Source organism: Eschscholzia californica, unplaced genomic scaffold, assembly GCF_041429995.1.
Source record: "Eschscholzia californica isolate CP2 unplaced genomic scaffold, dmEscCali1.0.p SCAF_5, whole genome shotgun sequence".
NCBI lineage: Eukaryota > Viridiplantae > Streptophyta > Magnoliopsida > Ranunculales > Papaveraceae > Eschscholzia > Eschscholzia californica.
Genome location: NW_028238472.1, coordinates 38605738 through 38626522, shown reverse-complemented (window position 1 = coordinate 38626522; position 20785 = coordinate 38605738). Strand labels below are relative to the sequence as shown.

General features: G+C 35.4%; 2 protein-coding genes and 1 long non-coding RNA gene across 6 annotated transcripts; 1 reads left to right on the top strand and 2 right to left on the bottom strand.

Annotated features, from left to right (window-relative positions):
- Positions 1–601: 601 nt before the first annotated feature.
- Positions 602–1814, bottom strand: LOC147539064 (putative calcium-binding protein CML28). The gene has a single exon (XM_086643877.1). It carries the CDS (start codon positions 1651–1653, stop codon positions 919–921), a length of 735 nt encoding a protein of 244 aa, XP_086500003.1. The 5' UTR covers positions 1654–1814; the 3' UTR covers positions 602–918.
- A 5932-nt stretch (positions 1815–7746) lies between these two features.
- LOC147539063 (PX domain-containing protein EREL1-like) lies at positions 7747–16098 on the bottom strand. Of its 4 annotated transcripts, none has more exons than XM_086644515.1 (10): positions 15480–16098; positions 14026–14136; positions 12325–12423; positions 12126–12215; positions 11654–11762; positions 10633–11429; positions 9800–9964; positions 9483–9725; positions 8695–8913; positions 7747–8231 (listed from the first exon to the last, which is right to left on the bottom strand). In XM_086644515.1, exons 1-10 carry the CDS (start codon positions 15576–15578, stop codon positions 7956–7958), a joined length of 2208 nt encoding a protein of 735 aa, XP_086500641.1. In that variant the 5' UTR covers positions 15579–16098; the 3' UTR covers positions 7747–7955. The 4 variants fall into 4 exon arrangements, with proteins under 4 accessions (XP_086500641.1, XP_086500640.1, XP_086500642.1 ...); XM_086644514.1 differs by having other exon boundaries at positions 11654–11773; positions 12122–12215; positions 15480–16031; XM_086644516.1 differs by having other exon boundaries at positions 11654–11773; positions 15480–16001.
- Positions 16099–20010: 3912 nt separating this feature from the next.
- On the top strand, positions 20011–20551 carry LOC147539062 (uncharacterized). The gene is made up of 2 exons (XR_015226282.1): positions 20011–20149; positions 20289–20551. It is a non-coding gene; the product is annotated as an uncharacterized LOC147539062 (long non-coding RNA).
- The last annotated feature ends 234 nt before the right edge of the window (positions 20552–20785 follow it).

The following is a 20785-nucleotide window of genomic DNA, read 5'->3' as shown; positions in this document are numbered from 1 at the left end:
CTCTCAACATCATCATTGTCATCAACAAGCAACAACAATAACTACAACAAGCAACTAGAATTAACCAATATATTTAACTTATTAGCACAAATACAGACGGTAAAATTTTTTTCATTCTCACCAAATCATAATTCACCAACCATTAAAATGTTGTGGCAAATTCAGAGGTTAAATTATGTTTCCTTCTCCATTGTGGAGATCAAGATTCAGATCTTCATCTATATAAAATATACTTAGGTTATTTATTCTTTTAACTTCACTCATCTTTACACTAATTACCAATAATATTTTTTTGCACAATCCAAGAAATAAGATAAAATAAAACTTTGGGTGGTTCTATAGAATTATTGGTTTTTGCGCTCTTTCAACGGTAAATTCCACCAGCCCTTTTACGTATGAAGGGTCGCCAAAAGCAATTCTAGAGGGCATCTTTAGAATTCCCTTGAGCTTTGGACGTTCACTAACTCTACTTGTTCAGTTGGTTGTACATTTACTCCCAAATTTCGGAAGTCATAGACTCTATTCACGGTGAAAGCAGAATCAATTATTTATTGACTTGATTAAAGTATATATTGTAAGTAAATTAAGAAAAAAAAATGTATGGACAATTCTATTCTTTGTTTGATTGGTCATAACAAAGCATAGCCTACCAAAAGGAGTGCTAGAAAACAAATAAAAACCTAACCCTTTCAATAGAACAATAAATAACTACCTATACTGAAATTAATCAACACTCTAAAAGAGGTCAATATTGTTAATATTTACAGATTTTACTAAGCAAGGAAAATCTGAAACATAAAAGAAACCCTAATCTATATATGGCCATTGTGCCATGAACATGCTAAAGAGATAAGTTTAGAGAGGAAGAAAGTATTGAAGGTAATAATGAAACTAACCAGATCATGAAATTGGTTAAAATTAGGAAACAAGTTGAACAAGATTAGTTCCTGATTTCATCATCAACTTAAATTCATCAAAACTAACCATACCATCTCCATCCATATCAACTTTTTTAATCATCTCTTTACATTCTTCAAACCTAATCCCTTGTTTTAACCCTAAAGATTTCAAAACTGTACTCAACTCTTCAACACTTATTAACCCATCTTTATCTCCATCAAATACATGAAAAGCTTCTCTTAACTCTTCTTCTTCTTCATCTTCATCTTCTTCTTCTTCTTGGTCTTCTTCAACTCTCTCTACTTTCTCTTTCTTATTCTTCTTACCCATTATTGATTCATATAACTCATAAAATTCTTCAATATCAATCAACCCATCTCCATTAACATCAAGATTACCAACCATAATTCCAACTTCACTTTCACTAGTAAAAAACCCAATGTTTTTCAATGAATCTCTAAGTTCTTCTTTAGTTATAAACCCATCTCCATTTTTATCAAAAGTTGCAAATACCCTTTCAAGATCTCTATTTCTTAAACTCTTTTTATCATCAATGGTGCCATTAATAACACCATTATTACTCATCTTCTTGATATTCTTCTCCTCCTCCTTATCTTCCTTGAAATAATCTTGTTTGGGATTGTTAAGAATAAAAGATTGAATCCATAAAAAGAGCTTTTTTGGAGGGATATGAAAGATTGTATTAATAAACCCAATTAAGAAAAGAAGTACTAATAAGAAAATAGCAAACATCTTATTAATTTCAAGAGAGAAGTTAAAGATGAAAAAATGTTAGGTTTTTGTTAGGTTGAAGAAACTGCTGCATTAGAAAGATTTGATGAGAGAGAGAAAGAGAAAGAGAGATAGTAGTAAAGAGAAAACGCGTTTAATGGTGACGGTTGATCCCCACAAAGCGCGTGAACCATAAAAAACGGAATTGGTTAATAAATACTATCTGTATTAGTAGTGTAATTTGAATTAAACAACTAAGATTAGTAGTAGATGATATTATGTTTCACTAACCCACCATTATAAAATAAGAGTGTGGTGAGTTGTTAGATTATGAACAGCATTTATTATAGTCCCATAACTGAAATTGATTGGTCAACTAAGTCTTCTAAGTTGGAAGGAATTAATACTGGTTGACTTGAGTTGACTGTCATCCAGGGCAGACTCTTTTCTTTTTTTTGTTGAAACATCTAAGGGATACTCTTCTTCTTTTTTGTGGGGAAAGTCTAAGGCAGACTTTGGTAGTGTTTAATTATGTTTTTTTTTTGCTATGGTAGTGTGATGTAGAACGGATTATATAAAATAACTACGATTAACAATTAATAAAACTAGAATAATTAAGATAAAAGATTCAAACAAGACGATTTCCTATTTGATAAGTAATAACTGAATGAATGAAAAACAAACATAACGGACTCCCTTTTATAGGGTTTTTAGACAAACCTAAAATGGACTCAAACTTGGAAAGAAATAAAACCTAAATACTAATTTCTTGTTTGCTAAGATACCTAATCTGATAAGCATGGAAATAAAGAGATACCTTCTAAAATATATAAAATACCTTATCTATAGGGCTAGCTGAGTGGGCTTCCCTCTCGTAGTCGTTAGGCCCACTTAGCCACTATTCTGGGTTGCATTAGTCTCCTCTTCTTTCAAGAGGTTCTTCAATTGGTAGTAAAGTAACAAGTTTATCGTTCCAAAGAAACTCACATGTGAATATCTGATTGCCATGGTCTTCCCAATATTCGTAACATCACAACAAATCTCGTCTGAATAAGTAGAACCAATAGAAATAGGAATCTTGCAAAAACGGTCCACACGAGTAGATGACCGGATGGAATCCAAGCTGTTTTATACAGATGTTTTATGGGAAGAGTATGGATAACCAAATGCTTGAAGAGATGAGATTTTCGAATGATCCGTTGTCAATGACAATAGTGCGTACTTTACCTTTTAGAGTTCCTCTTGTAACGAATAAGTTTCATCGTTAGGATGCTTCGATAGAGTAAGGAGTAAAAAATAACTTTCGGAGAACAAAGACAACTCGGTCCCCATTGTCGGTCATAGTTTGTACTTTCTCAAATTAAAGTCTTTATCATCTAAATCATCTTCATCTTGTTTGTCAAGTAGGTTAACTTGTCTTCTTGAAGGGTAAACATTAGAATAATGCTCAAATTCTTGACATCTATAGCATTTTACCGGGAGGGGTTATTTATATGGGATTTTAATATTTGACTTTACCTCAGAATTTTTAGGTAAATCGGATTCTTCGGTTGAGTATCTCATAGAATTACCTTTAGGAGAAGAACCACGATAAATAACTCTTGAATCGTTCTCAACTGTTCTTGCCACACTTATACATTCAGAAACGGAGGAATAAGGACGAACATTGACAAGGTCCCTTATATCGGTACGAAGACCATCTTTGAACTTCTCAATTTTTCATGGAATCAGAATGTGGATAATTAATCGAGTGCTTAGTCGATGGAAGTCCGAAACATATTCTTCAATTGAACGATTACCTTGTCGACACGTAAGATGAGCGGAACATAATTAGTTCTCATAATCAGGTGGTAAGAAACGAGTCATTATCAACGGCTTAAGTTCATACCATGAAGTGATAGGCGGAAACCCATTAATTCTTCTATTTTCGGATTCTTGTTTCCACCATGTAAGAGTCATCTTCGATAAATATCCCGTAACACAACGAACTTAATCCGGTCCATAAATTTGCATGACATCGAAAAATATCTCAAGTCCAGAAATATAATCCAAGAAGTCTCCTATATTGATTGACCCATCAAATATAGGTACATCCATATGAATACGACATAGCGATGATGAAGACGAGGAAGACTCACGAGAATAAGAATTGCTCATGTCACGTGGTAATGTTGACCTTAAATGAGGAAACGGAGGTGATTTATGGAAGGAGAAGGATGGGGCTCGTGTGAGGTTTCGAATAGGTGTAAGGTGGTGGTCATGGTTGAGATTGAATTGGTTAAGGTCAATTCCGAAGGGTGGTCGACTAGGTGCTCTAGGATTTGGATTAAGGTTTTGGTCTTGGTCTCGGCTAAGGATATGGTTGGGGTCGGTTTCAAAGTATTGTCGACCAGGTGCCCTAGGGTTTGGGGTTTCGGGTTGGACCTTGGTCTCGGCTAAGGGTATGGTGCTCACGGTTTTGCATGGGGTTACAAGGGTGGGGAGAATGGTGTGTATTGTTACATAGTGGGGTTTAGAAAAAGGGTGATAGATAGGGTTTATGGTTGGTTGGGACGTAGGATTTTGAAAAAATCGGTATTACCGAATAATGGCGGGAACCTATGGTCGTTTATAGGTTAAGTAACACGACTAGATGAAGGTGAACTAAAGTTGTTGGTGGTTGTAAGCGTGGAGAGGATATGGGTGGTTCTGATGTGGTGGTTCGATGAGTTTGTTCTTGAGAAGAACTAGAATAAGAAGACATACCGTTAAGTGTGGTGTTCATATCTTGAAGCAGTTGTTGCATATCTTTAAACTTTTTGTTATTTTCTTGGTTTGATTGAGCAAAGGCTTTCTCCAAGTTTGTGATTGTTCAGAGTTCACTACAGATGTTCTCCTATTCGGATTCAAAGGTAGGAACTTTTTATTTTAAAAGAGTATCACGAGGATTAATCATGGTTCTCTAAAAAAAAAATTAGACTCTAGATACCACTTCATGTAGCACAACGGATTATATGAAATAACTACGATTAAGAACTAATAAAACTAGAATAACCAAGATAAAAGATGCAGACAAGACGATTTTCTTATTGATAATAAATGAATGAATGAAAAACAAACATAATAGACTCCCTTTTATAATTTTTTAGACCAACCTAAAATAGACTCGTAACTTAAAAAGAAACAAAACCTAAATACTAATTTCTTGTTTGCTAAGATACCTAATCTGGTAAACATGGAAATAAAGAGATAACTTCTAAATATATATATAAAATACCTAATCTATAGGGCTAGCCGAGTAGGCTTCCCTCTCGTGGACGTTAGGCTCACTTAACCACTATTTTGGGCTGCATCGTAGTGTTTATGTTGAGAGGGGTAATTTTGTATATGGGACACCCATATTTGAGGCGATGCGAAATCTGACACAGTTAATAGCGGTGGCTATTATATGAACAAACAAAAATCTCATACGAATAAAATCCTAAGGTGACAATATCGAAAATCTTATATAGACAAATAATTATAAGGGACATAAATTATAATACATTTTATCTGATACTTCCATATTTATTTTCAAAATAAGTCCCTGACTTTTATACGAGGCCCTTCAATAAACCCTAGATTATTTTTTCTTTTCTAATTACTAAGTCTTTAGATAGAGAAAGTATTAGAAGAACATCAGTGAAGAACTGAAGATGGTAAAATTGAGCAAATAAAAGGCAACCACGATTGAAGACCAAAAGGAGAAAGGCGGGGATAATTTTTTATTCAAACCTAAGGCTTCACTATGTTAGATTTTTGTTCATTAACATGGGCATAACCACATGGAGACCAACCATGGCTCAAGCCAGGGTTAGATTTGGCATATCTAATAAAGGCGATATTACTGCCAACAACTGGTAACCCGGTTGGTTAGTGTATCTATTTCGCAATACGGAGTCCCAAATTTGATCTTATGGAAGTGCAATCCAGGAATATTGAACTTTGGTGTAAATAAAGTTGTTTATGTAAGCTTTTGGTCATTTAATTCATCGTGCTTTAGGCCAATTAATTTGTCAGGCTTTAGGCCATTAGTAACTAGGCAGTTATCGTGTTTATCACATCGTATCGACGTATCAATGTCTTTGTAATGACTTTTGTAGTCAATGTTCAAAACAAACAGAGGCGATATTACTAATCATTAAAACTTGTGTAGCTTGGTTGGTTTACGTGGTATTTTGTGCATAATAGTCTCTTGTTCAAAAGTCTCTTAGCTGGTTTTTTTTCTTCTCAAGCTCGCCTTACAAGCTAGCCAGGCTAGGTTTGGGTCCTACTCCGCCCTTGCTCATCAACATATTTGAATTTTTGTTGAATAACTCTAAACATCTTAGATTTCCGAGAAAGATGTGAGCTCAGAATCTAGGATTTCGGAACCCTAGAAATCGAGTAATTTGTTGCTCTTAACGAGCAAAGCACATTGACCTCCTCGTATTTCGTGAAAATCCAACAAAAAAATAGGTCAGTCAGAAGACATAGCTACAAAATCTGAGATAAAAAAATAAAGTTGTCAGATTTCGTGTCAATTTGCCTCATGCAAAATTTTCGTGGGAATTTCATGAAAACTTGCTCTATCAAAGGTAAAATTGACACGAATTGGAAGGTTTTATCCTCTTCTGAGATTTTTTTTCTTCCATCATTAAGAACTTGGAAAATTATATGGTGGGCGAGTTGGAGAAATTAGAACTTAGATTCTCTGGAAGAAAAACAACATAGAACCTAGGTTGTTATAATCAAATAGGTTATTTCCCAAATAACACCCAACTATATGACTAGCTTCCTGCCTAGCCCCGTATTTTATCAAAAATTTCCAGATGGCCTCCTTTTTGAGTTACCGTTATAACACCGTTAACTAGTAATCACCTCTCTCTCCTCCATCTCATCACCTCTCTATGCCACCTCATCTTCTAGCCACCTCATCATCTTCACCGGCTGGCCAATTTTCTCTTTCTTCTCCTCTCTCTACTTCTTCTTCTCTCTCCTGTTTTCTCTCTCTTCTCACTCTCTCTCTTCTCTCTCTCTCTCTCTCTCTTTCTCTTCTCACTCTCTCTCTCTCTCTATAAACGGGTCGGCTAAGGGGGGAACCCTTCGTCGGTCGTCGGTCTAGGAAACCAGACCTTCGAAGGTCTGAGAAAAACCCAGACCAACGAATGTCTGGCTCCCCCCTTCGCCAGCCAGTTTATAGAAAGAAATTGTGAGAAGAGAGAAAAACAGGAGAGAGATGAAGAAGAAGAGAGGAAAAAAATTATTCTTTTTTTAAGTTTGAAGGTCGCCGCCGGCTGAACAACTTTCCGGTCGGCGACCTTCAAACTTAAAAAAAGAATATAGGTGATGAGATAGAGGGGAGAGAGGTGATGACTAGTTTACGGTGTTATAACGGTAACTCAAAAAATAGGTCATTTGAATATTTTTGATAAAGTATGAGGCTAGGCAGGAAGCTGGTCACAAAGTTGGAGGATATTTGAGAAATAACCCTAATTAAATTTAGGGTTGTGAATATGACTCAAGTTGTAGCTTAGTTGTTGTACACGAAGCTAGTTGCATTGACTTCTTTTAATTTAGTTTATTTATTTTATAAATCTTATCTTAATGTTTAAGTCCTTGTGGTTGGCAGTGGTTCACAAACTTACACATATTCTCGATTTTCTCTCCTATTTATTACACGACCAAGAATCAAACTAATTTTCTCTCCTACTTATTATGGCGGCCAAGAATCAAACTATCACTGTATCAGTATTTGTAGAAAGTTCAGAAATACTCTTTCACAAGAATTCATATATACTGTATCAGTATTTGTAAAAGTTCAGAAATACTCTATCACAAGAATTCATATATAGCACTTTGAAAGAGTTTCTTACATGAAAGAGTTCCTTAGAAATTCTCCAAAGAAAATACGAATGCAATTCTTTAGAAGGTTGGGATATACTTCCACTAACTAGGAGCACTCTACTCAGTGAAATTTTCTAAAATAGTAAGACCTAGAAACGGCAACATAAATAACATTACTCACCGTTTTTTTAAGCTGTAAAATCCAGATGTACTAAAGCGAACAATACCAATACCACTGGCAACCATGAATAAAAGTCGAAAGAACCCCAATAACTAACCTCTATTAATTTTTATTTCTCAATAATAATTACTGCTATTGAAATTTAAAAAAAAAAATTATGTACCAAAAACACTAATTATACATGAGCACATGCTGATGGAGTTTCTCGAAGAAATTAAAATGAGCAATAAAGATATATTGGCCTCTGAGTGTGGAATCAAAGATAGAATTTATCCATCTAACATTACAATATCATGATTCATCTATCTAAAAACTTGTTTAGTACAGTCTTTCTAGATGGAACCTCCTCTTTCTCCTCTTGTTCTTCTTTTTCTTTCTCAGATTTCACAGTTGTTTTAATAGCACAGCGGATTACAGAGTTTACCTGTTTCCTCAGTTTAGCATTATCAACGAAGAGATCCGTTAGCATCTTTCTGGTCTGGTAGTCCACCGACTCCAAGTTCTCTCCGGTGATCCGCTGACTTCTGCTAGGTGAAACACCTGTGTCTTCGTCATATTCAGCTAGGAGCTGTGCCTGATCAACATGTTTAAAAAGATCGGTATGAAGATCTAAATATGAAGAAGATCATTGTAATAGGATTATCAATTTTGAACACTTAATGATAAGAAAAGACTGTTAATAAACGATCTTCTACTTTATTTTAAAGTTACTAAATTCTTCATCCTTGTCTAAGAGAAATGTTTAAACCTACTTAAGGTAACTAACTGTCTTCGACAAACCTCATTAAGCCGTATGAAATCTATAAATCTAACTTAAATAATTCAGCGAGCCATTATTCGGAAAGATAGAAACTAACTACAAAAGAAAGAGGTGAAGCCTTATTTATTCACATCTATTCATTGAAGATAGCAAGATAATCTTTTCACTGTTAATAAAATTTAATCTTCACCCTTAATCTATAAAGCATTAATGAAATCAAAGATAATAGGAATACTTGCAATTATTCTAAATTGCCATTAGGAATAGATGAAAGTACCTCTGCGAGAAGAAAGCCAATTCTGTTGTCAGATGTTGTCAAGAGATCTAAAGCATCTGACAATGAAGAAGAATCTACACTGAACTTATCTTCGTCTTCTTCAAAGAGATTAACACTACATTCTTGAAGCCTCGTACGAAGAACTTCACATTCATGCAATAGCTTTGCTCTAGCATTCTTTGCATGCTTTGTTCTTTGCTTTTCATTTTGAATAGCTGCCTGCAGATATAAGCCAAAAGAATCAAAAGTTCATTTCAGTTCTACCCTTAGGATGTTCAGTAAAACATAGAGGGCTAACGAATTAATAGCAATATAGCTACTCATTACCTTTCAAAAAGTCCAAAGAATTATGAATCAACTAAACGATATTACATCGAAAAAGACAAAAAGAAATAGAATGTACTTCCATAACTACAGATTTGATTCGTCAATCTCATTCCAAATTCTCTTGCTCGCGAATATTAACTAGGAAATCCAGTCGTTATCTCCATTTATCAGACTCCTTAACACTGTACTTGTTACCTTATATGCAGGATAACTGGATATAAGGTACTATCACACCAACCATGGACAACTAAAAGCCTTCACAACTACAGCTGATACGCATCTTGACTAACTGGAGAGCTACTATCACATCAACTTACCAGATTAATTGAGAAACCATACCTTTACGTTTCTATATTGATACGGAGACAGTGACAGTTTACTGATTTACTCATTTGGACTATAATAACTATTAACTATGAAATGAAGTAGTAACCATATGCTTTAACAAACTCCCCATTTACCTCGAGCTCGGACCTTTCCTTTAACGACTGACCAAGCTCCTGCTTTAACTCTGATTGAGAATTCCTCAGAGATTTGACCTCTTTAACAAGAACTTTGGTATCTGCTTTTGATTTCAATAATAGCTCTTCATGAACCTTCTGCAAGCTAACAAGCTTTTGCTTTGTCGAATCCAATTCCTGCAGCAGCATATCCTTCTCTTGCAAAGCACATGTTTTCGTTGACTCCGTGCGATCTTTTTCTTCCTGTAAATACAATCAAAATCATTTAATTGGAAAACAACTTAATTCACAAGTAGGATTGAAGCTATTAGAAAAACCTCTTCAGACTTGAGCTTCCACTCCATTTCCAAAGACTTCCTTTGAAGTTCCTCCATATCCCACTGCATTTGGGTAAACCTTTCCCGTTCAACTAAAATGGCTTGCTGAAGATTTTCTTTGCTTTTCTGCTTGGAAGTTTCAAGTTCCACTTCCAAATCCTTAACCTAAGTAGTAAGTCATTTTCATGGTGTTACCTTTTAATCATATACAAAAATTCAAATGTTGCTAAACTGGCATGTATCAACAAATGAGTAGAGGTTCAAAAGGTAGAAACAGTAAATTTCTGGTACACAAATTGTATGTACTTCTAGACTCCAATCTAAAGCCAAAATAAATGGATTTTCTTGCTAACTGTCATCTATATGCTTCCAACGTTATAAGAATCAAAAGAATGTTAAAGACAAAAGGCACATAATGATACTGAATAAGAAGAGGAACGTGAGATTAATTAAGTAGAGAAAAGAGGAGATGATAGGATAGAAAGTGAAGCTGAAAAAAGGAAGACGTAAAATAACAAAAAAAAAATTGAGAATATCCAATCCGATAACAGTAGAGAGAAAATCAGTAGCACAATGTCTGCCAACATAAATGTGGAGCTCACAAGATGTGTACTTTAAAATTGGGTAAAGAATCCTTTATCTAATTTTGAAGTGATATACTCAACATAATAATGATAAACACATTTCATGGTGTCGACATCAGTTCTCTTTTCTTCTGATGTGTACAGCAAAGTGGCAACTACAGAAACTGTGAGATGGAAAATCCACACTACATGGTGCACAAGCAATTCAACACAAAGATTCAAGGTTGATAAATAATTTTAGGGGCATACCTTTGTCGTAAGGTATTCTTTGACGGCTATTTCTTGATTTAATCTTGCAATAAGATCCTCCATGTCTGTTTTCGCAGTAGCTAATCTCCGCTGCATGGTTAGAAGAACTCTATTCATTTTATGGCGCTGATCCAATGGAAGAACAACTTGTATATCATCTGGAAACTGTAAGCCTTCACGACCGAGAATTCCTATTGATGTTGACACTTCAGCACCTCCAGCAAACTCAGTGGAACTATCACCAAGTGAATTGGCTAACCCAGTAATTGATAAGTTACTACCTTTTATGGAACTTATGTCACTTCCAGCACTCTCAGAAGAGAGCTTCCGAGCATGACTGAACCTACCATTCTCTGATTTGCCATTGTCTGATTTAGAGGGACTATCCATATTACCTCCCAAAAAGTAACTGGTCTTGGAAGAATTTCCATTATCAACATCTCTCCCTGTAACACCTCTTTCTTTTCTGGAATGTACTTTCCGCGTAGGAAATCTTTCATCCAGAATATTACCTCCCATGAAGAGACCACCGTCATCGTTTGACGTGTTGTATGTAAGTTCTCTAGGACCAGACAAGTCTTGATCCAACTCTAAATCCTCTGTTCCAGTTTCAGAGCTATTATCCCGTCCTTGCCGCGGTGTTCCAAGCTCAGACGTCTCGTATGCATCACTAACATAATCAGGAGTTATTGATGAAGTACTAGCAAGGATAGAGACACCTGAACTTTGACGTAAAGAACCCACACTTTGACCAGAAAGATCTCCTTCTAAAGTTTGCTGATTTATATCATGAAATACTGTAAAAAAGGATCACATGAAACCAAAATGTTAAAGTCTGCCACTTTACCAAATGGAAGTACTGAAAAACTGAGAAAAAAATATTGCAAAATTGTTGAAAAACCCTCCTAAACTAAGGGGTTGCAGTATGACCTGATTTTATAGAAAACCCTCCTATATTGAGTGATATTATTATTAATTTATTAAAACAAAAAGAAAATTGATGCATTAAGCAGACACCTACACGACCTAGCAGCAGCTTCTAGCTCAAGAAAGGATGCCACAGGAACACTTCTAGATAAATCAATATCAGACAGTACCCTTCCCATCCACTCTTCCAACGCAAACCTTCTCTGCAACATAACTAACCATTGAACATATTAACAATCGAAACAGTTCCTGATTTGAAACTGATTATAATGAAAGCTATCACATCCTAAGGTAGATTAAGCTACACGGAGCTTTATGATAAATAATATTATTTTGAAACACAATAGCTACTCATATTTTTCACCTGCGTAACATCTCCCTATAACTTTCTGTTCACAACTATTGGCGAGGAAACAACTCTCCTATAAATTCCTTCATGTTACCATTAAGATATTTTATGTATTTAATGGTTAAAACAGATCAGCTTGAACTTAATTCCTCATTTTCTACTAGTACATCCATAGTAATGAGAAGTACAAGCTAGGAAATGCAAAGTGTTTACCTACCTCTTCTGGCAGTGACCTGCTGGAATTTATCCTCAAAACATGCTTCGGCGGTGCTGGGGGGAGATTTTTCTTAGGAAATGCCCTTTTGAGCTACAAAACAAGGGCAGAAAACAACCGTTAAAATGGACAGAGCCTAATTAACGAACATGACGAAGAGAAGAGTACTTCTAGGAAGAACGAGTGAAACACTTCTACTCACTTCAGTAGAAAGCCTCATGAAATCACTGAATCTTCGAAGCACTCCTCGTGAAGTACTATCCCCTTCTGGAGATTGGATGCCTACTTGAACACTGTAAAACTGCCCTTAAGAATGTTAAAATGGCATTGTTAAATCTTAATAACACATGAGATGTGTTTTATACTACGATGAGACGAGTTCTTTGAAAAGCTGCAATGAGATGAAAAATATTAAGTATAAAGCTCTTGTACTTGAATGATGGAGGTGGGGAAGGAGTAAGACAATATTGTAAGAATTCAAACTTGAGAAGAAGAGATGGAGGGGTTTAGTGTGAGTAGAGGAAGTAACGACTTTGGAATGGCGATAGCCCTACCATGTAAGTGTATTTATAATGTATATGTACATTATGTGTATAGGTCTATAGGATAGTAGGACTTGAAGCGGGACTTCGTAGGGATTAATCCACAAGCAGTTGCATATTGGGTGATGAAGTAAGTTTGGTGCGAATAATAATATTATATTAAGTGTCAAAACATTCAATTAGGTAGTCCTTAGTGTTTTAAAATATAAGGGAGGAAAGGATGGGACTTCAACTCAATTCAACGAAATTAATGTAACATTTTAATTCCACAATTCATATCAAAATGCAGAATAGCATTCAAACTGAATCATGAAACTCAAATTGTAAATTGTAAGATTAAAATCTTAAATTACTGGATTAAATTTGAGCCCCAAAGTTTCATGCTAACTGAAAATAGTAATATTTTTTAGTCACATTGGTTCTTCATGTTAACCCTATTTCTTTGTTACTCTATTCTCCACACCTTAAACCCACTATAGATTCTTGATTAACAATCAAGCCATCAACTTTAGTATTTAACTATTTATTTGTCTTCCTCGTTACCATCATATTCCTTTCAACAAGAAAGCCAAAAACCTTATTACGCACGATAATATATATGTAAGACAAATGAAAATTAACAATAGGAAGATCGAAGGAAAATAAATATGACATAACACAAAAAGACATTTATTGGGGGAAACAGGTCTTACAATTTACAGCCAGAATCTAAGATTTATGATATGATTTATTAAAACGAGAAAGGATTTATGATCCAACAACTTTTGTCTGGAGGGTTAATACAAAGGACTCACGGGAAGGGTAGCGTAATACCCGCATCGTGGCAGGATTTACTCCAATATTTGAGGTTATGTCACTTACACGGCAAATAAACATAAACCATTCAATCTACACAAACTATGTGAATCCTTCAATTTGCTACATGTAATGAAGCATGACTGAATATGCTTTGACATTTTTAGTGCTTATGTAGAGCTATATGGCCTATCAATGTAATGATTTTCAGCTTATGGGGTATAAGTATAATATTCTTGACTCAATATACGGAGTTTTAGGAATTGCTTTTCCTCCAATTAGTAGCTACTTAGGATCAGGATAGCTCAATACTGCACACATTAAATATATTATTGCCTTTAAAAGTAAAAAAATGACACAAAATCTATTAATTACATGTATACAAGTAATGGAAAGAATACCACCAAATAGATAAGTGATTTTCAGCAGAGTTACGTTATAGAGAAATTCAAGTTATGGACGAAAAAGTCACAACCGTTGTGAACTAGTTGTCTAGTTCACAACTTTAAATACATTAAAACACTTCATTTATTTTGGAAAGCTGAAGAAGAATGAAGAATCCTCACCACTATGCCCTCTGCGTCTCTCGACTTGGGTAAGATGATCCAAGATGGAATTGTAACACAATAACTCCACCCCGTGTGAGCATCATGTGGCCAAACAGTGGCTCTTCCGTCCTAAATGTTCACAAAAAGACAATCCGTGTGACAAAGGGAAAGCGTAAGAGTAGCGCATAGATAGCCATAAGAACAATTTATTAAAGAACTATAATAATAATAAAAATAAAATAAAATAAAATAAAAGTTATATAACCTTCAAAAGTTTGTATGATTTACAATTAGAAGAGCACAAAAAAACTAAACTCAATTTAAAATAACATTAAATACTTTCTAAGAAAAATTCAACAATGGCATGGAAACAGATCTCAGAAAAGGTATACTAATTTTTGAAGTTACAAAGTTGCTAATAAAGTGAGTACGTGTTACATTGCCTCAAACGTAAGTAAGTAATCAACGCAAGCGGCAGTGCACAATTAAACAAGACCAAGAATTCATGAAAAAAAATGATTGGTACACCAACGGTACAACTTTCTACTTGATTGAGTCACCTTTACAATAAGTTCGCCTCCAAAATATCAATTACACTACAAACAAGACAGACAGCCCCATTTGCCAGTGTGTACTATTGTGAGCTATGTTAGCCAGTCAGACTCTTGACTAGTCTCTATCTAGTTTCAGTCCGTAGTTGACTGACCCGACTAGTTGTAGACAGCCACTTGGGTTTTCAAAAGAACATAATCTTCGACTGGGTATCCCACTCAGACGACTAGATGTTCAATTTAATGCTCATTCGTCGAATGACTATTCATCTATTGTATTTTTATTCAAATAGGGGGGGGGGGGGGACAGGAAGGCTCTATTGTTTTCAATCCTTCTAATCCGTGCAACATTTAATATTATCTTATCGTTGATAAACTGAGATGATGTAGTATATAGACTAGATCTTTAGTGTTTTTTTGTGGAAAGTCTGAGTTGATTGACTAGCCTAGCCTCCTAATAGGAGACCAACAACATAGGTTTTAAGTTGAAGCAAAGACACCTCCTCAATGGAAAGTCTTGACTACATGGAGTTACACTTTCTAATATCTAGAGGTTCTAAAGGAAATCTTCAATTAAGACTACACTTGGAGATGGAGAAAACCTAGGGTTTTTCGTCTCGTATATTTCTTCCGTTTTGCCAAGTAATATAGGTGAAAGAACTTTCTCTATTCACTTTTCTTACAAGTTTCACCCAGGTTGAGATTCTCAAACCATCAAATTTTTTGACTAGTTCAATTAACTTCTACCAACAACAGATGGATCAAATTGAATTGTGTAAGTTGATGAAATTGATCAATTCAACAATTCAGCATTAAAAATCTGATTCTTCTCAGAAACATTATCATCAAAAGAGTCAAACCTAATACAAATTCGATCTATTTGTTGAATTACAGACAAAACCAGAAAAACTAAATTCTTACCCATTTCTTAGGCGCAGGACTCCAATCCATCCCCAAAGGTAAAGGCGATGTTCCATCATGTCGATGTTTCGGAGGACTCTTCTGCTTCTGCATCATCATATTTTTTTTTCTTTCTCTTTTAGATGATGAAGGATCAATCGATTATACAAAATCTAATCAATCGATCACCCAAAAGAGAGAATAACAAATTGGGGAAAATAAATTAGGGTTTCATTGATCCGATCTGAGTATCAGAACAGATAATTGAAGAAGATGAGCATGAAGAAAAGGCAAATGGCTAATGAAAAACAGAAAATTACAGGACGTGGCTAGGTTTGTAATACTACCAGAATTGTTTAGAATCGACGCCTGTTGGATTTTCAAACAAAGGTAAAATTGTCTCTCTCCCTCTAGTTTCTCTCTCTCTCTCTCTCTAGTTTCTCTCTCAAGAGAGTTTGTACTGAGAAAGGAAGCTCAGGAGTACCTCACCAAACTGTCTTGTTTGACATAGATCTCACGCCAAAAAGAAATTCCACACTTTTCATTCCTCATGTTATTTTAACCCCTTGGTTTGAAGGGTAGGGGGAGAAACCCTCATGGACACTAATGGATATTCATGTACAATGTATGTAGATATTTCGAGACATTTAGTGCGTAGATAAAACGTTATATAGACTTTTCAAGAGATTGAGTCCATTGTAAAATCCATTTCCAATGAAAGATAAAATTACGACTGGAGCAAAGAAATATATTTTCTCTCGAGGGTGCCACCAGTCTAAGTAGTGGAACTTGAATTTCTATAGGTAGTTACTGTAAGAGATCTGGTTTGACTCAGGAGCTGAAGAGAGCTAAAGATACTTAATGAATAATAGAGCTGAAGTTCATAAGGCTATGAGGGGAAAAACTGAGAAACTGTAACTTTGGTGTTAAAATAATTGAAGTTGTTAGCACCTATAAAATCCCTAAAAGTGTTATTAGAATAGTTTGTTAGAATCTAAAACACTTTAACCAACGAAAAAAATTTGTTATTTTTCTCATTAAGAAACGAGTATTTTCTCTCTCTTTCTTCAAACTCTCTTTCTTCAAACTCTCTTTCCGTTTTGTTTTCAATAATGATCAATTATAAATAGTGTTCAATGTACTATTGTAATCACAACGCAGTAAGCTCTGAAAGTAGGCGACGTCCTAAGCCCTGCTCGACAGGCACCTTAAGGCAGCACGCCTCTCAAAAGCAAAAGGCACCCTGCCTCGCATGACTAACTAAGTTGAAACCCTAGTAGCCCAAACTTTGACCAGGCACGAAGACAAAAATTAAGCCCTGCTTCGACATGCACTACTATGAAATATTACAGGGTATCTACATGAGAAACTAGCGTTTTTTTCATTTTTGGGCGACTGTTGGTAGGCAGTGCGGTTTAGGGGGTTGATATCCACCGCGTTGGATTGAAATTACTATTTCGTAGTTAAAAGATATTAGGTTTTCCTTTCAGGTTATCATGTATCATTGATATTTAGGAGTTTCTCTGTTTTATGATCCTTAGTTGACATGATTCCAAATTGATAAATTTTCTAGAAGATGTTTACTCCTTGGATGACTCTTGAAGCCCAAGTCACTTAAATACTTAAGATCCTCACCGACTGGGATCTTTGATTAGGTTCAGGATTAAGTCGGTGTATGTGATACGCGCTTCAACCCCCCCCCCCCCCCCCCCCCCATGTTTCGGGATTGAGGTATTGAACCTGCTGACGTAGACCCCTAGTCTTTTCGTAAATCTCAATTATCTGTTCTGCTTCTGCATCATCATATTCTTTTTCTTTCTCTTTTAGATGATGAAGGATCAATCGATTATACAAAATCTAATCAATCGATCACCCAAAAGAGAGAATAACAAATTGGGGAAAATAAATTAGGGTTTCATTGATCCGATCTGAGTATCAGAACAGATAATTGAAGAAGAAGAGCATGAAGAAAAGCAAATGGCTAATGAAAAACAGAAAATTACAAGACGTGGCTAATGAAGAAAGGTAAAATTGGGTTTGTCTCTCTCTCTCTCTCTAGTTTCTCTCTCAAAAGAGTTTGTACTAAGAAAGGAAGCTCAGGAGTACCTCACCAAACTGTCTTGTTTGACATGGATCTCACGCCAAAAAGAAATTCCACACTTTTCATTCCTCATGTTACTTTAACCCCTTGGTTTGAAGGGTAGGGGGTAGAGAACCTCATGGACATTAATGGATATTCATGTACAAATGTATGTAGATATTTCAAGACATTAAAAGTGCGTAGATAAAACATTATACAGACTTTTCAAGACATTGAGTCCGTTGTACAATCCATTTCAAATGGAAGATAAAATTACGACTGGAGCAAAGAAATATATTTTCTCTCGAGGGCGCCACCAGTCTAAGTGGTGGAACTTGAATTTATATAGATAGCTACTATATATAAGAGAATCATGTTTCACTCGGGAGCTGAAGAGAGCTAAAGATACTTAATGAATAATAGAGCTGAAATTCATAAGCCTACGAGTGGAGAAAGTGTAACTTTGGTGTTAAAATACTTGAAGCTGTTAGCGCTTATAACATTCCTAAAAGTGTTATTAGAATAGTTTGTTAGAATCTAAAAGACTTTAACCAACTGTAAAAATTTATTATTTTTTCTCATTAAGAATCGAGTATTTTCTCTCTCTTTCTTCAAACTCTCTTTCTGTTTTGTTTTCAATAATGATCAATTATAAATAGTGTTCAATGTACTATTGTAATCACAACGCAGTAAGCCCTGAAAGTAGGCGACGTCCTAAGCCCTGCTCGACAGGCACCCTAAGGCAGCACGCCTCTCAAAAGTAAAAGGCATCGCTAGCCAAGCAACCACAAAGCCCTGCCTCGCAGGACTAACTAAGTTGAAGCCCTAGTAGCCCAAACTATGACCAGACACGAAGACAAAAATTAACCCCTGCTTCGACATGCATTACTATGAAATATTATTGGGTATCTACATGAAAAACTAGCGTTTTTTCATTTTTGGGCGACTGTTGGTAGGCGGTGCGATTGAGGGGGTTGATATCCACCGCGTTGGATTGAAATTACTATTTCTTAGTTAAAAGATATTAGGTTTTTCTTTGAGGTTATCATGTATCATTGATATTTAGGAGTTCCTCTGTTTTATGATCCTTAGTTAACATGATTCCAAATTGATAAATTTTCTAGAAGATGTTTCCTCCTAGGATGACTCTTGAAGCCCAAGTCACTTAAATACTTAAGATCCTCACCGACTAGCATCTTTGATTAGGTTCAGGATTAAGTCGGTGTGTGTGATACGCGCTTCCACCCCCCATGTTTCAGGATTGAGGTATCGACCTGCTGACGTAGACCCCTAGTCTTCTCGTAAATCTCATGTCAGACTTGGTTATTTTTTAGTCAGGGCAGAGCTTAATGCGTCTAGGACTTTCGGTCATTTCTTGACTCATTTATCTTAATCAATTGATAACTATTTTTTAGATCATTAGGTGGCAATGAAATTATAACACTAAAAGCACCCATAACTATTATTTTCTGACACTACAAAAATGGGGACTTTTGGCAACGCTTTTTAGTGACGGTTTCCTAAGAACCGTCGGCAGAAGTTGCTATTACTGGGGGCACTTCTTCAGCATCTAAAGACTCTCGTCTGCCTAGTTCGACTTCTTCACCCGTCGGTTGTAGTTTGCCCTAGTTTTTCGTCTACCTAGTTCGAGAAGAGAGAGAAAAATCTAGAGATAACGAGAAAGAGATAAACTAGCAGAGGGAGAGAGAGGGAAATCCAGAGATATCGAGAAGTGTAAACCCTAGAAAAGCTACCGAGGAGGTTTGTTGTTTCTCACTCTAGATTCTTCATTCCTCTTTGTAACTAATGCGACTGTGTTAGCTAGAATCTGAGTTTAAATTTATATACAACCATTTAGATCTAACAGAAATTGATATGTCTTGTTTTAAGTTGAGTATCAAAAGATCTAATAGAAATCTTCTTTGTATCAAATGAATCATATTAGATAGAATCTGAGTTTGAATTTTCAAGTTGTTTATTACTATCAAATGAATGATAAGAGAATAGTTTAGTTTCCTGAGTACAATTCTATTTGTACATATTAGGGATTTTCTAGAGTCTAGGGTTTTAGTAGTAAGAATAGTTTCCTGGTTATAATCGTTTGAGAATGGTATATGAAATTCGAATATCAGCTACATTTTTTCCATTGGAAAACTGAAATTAACCTGATTTTCTCAAGTTAGGGTTTTTTTCTTCAATTGAAACTTATATAGCTAACACTTCTCAATTAGTAGACTGCTTGGTTCAACTTGTATTGTATACCTAAAACTTTCCTGTTTTGCTTGGTGGCCAGCTTTAAATGGCTATCCTCGTTCTTCCAATTCCTTGCATTATATTGATCATTCAGGTCGACTCAATGCCTACCAACAAGTAGCTTCTTGCTTCATTTACTTCTTGATTTCTTTATTTTCTGAGTGTTATCCTCTAAATACAACTTCCTAAATAAATACATGAAATTTGACTTGGTGACAGGCAATATTTGAGGTCGGGGAGGTCATACAGTTCTATGATTATGATGAACGTTTTCCTGCTTGGGGTTTTGGAGGGTTAGTCGGCCGATGGTGGAATATCACATTGTTTTAATCTGAATGGAATTGGGAGTATGGTTGAGGTATGAAAATTTGATTGTCACCTCTTAGTATTCTTCTTGTGTTTCGACGCTAAATGCATATTACCTACTTTATCTTAATGATTTGTTTGATCTAATTTGTACGTGGAAGGAGTAAATGGTATTCTATCTGCTATTAAAGTGTTTTGCAGGTGTTGCTCTTGCTGGACCCACCTTGTTTAGTCCAGTAATTAAAATCTTAAGGTGCTTACCCTTAAGGTTGCCTCCTAGTCTCCTACTTGCCGTGTGAGTGAGTTTTTAGTGTTGTATTCTATTAGGGTCTTACCATCTATTTCTAAATACCCACATTAGAGAAAAGTTTCAGTGTTAAGAGAATTCAACTTCTACAAGAAACAAGTCGATTATTGTGAATTTTTGTTAATATGAAAGTGAAACCTTATCTGCTCTTGTGTTTGATTTTGTTAAGAACTAGCTCAATATGCAACTTTGCTTTATATATGTGATATTGCTCGACTTTCTTAAACAATAATAGCCTTCAGTCAAGAATATTGGTGGAAGTTTGTTCTTGTTTTCCTTATCCTAATCATACTGCACGAATAGTTATTGATGGTAAATAAACTGACATCTACTATGTTTAGTTTTTATCTTACATAAATATATATATCAAATTAAACATTT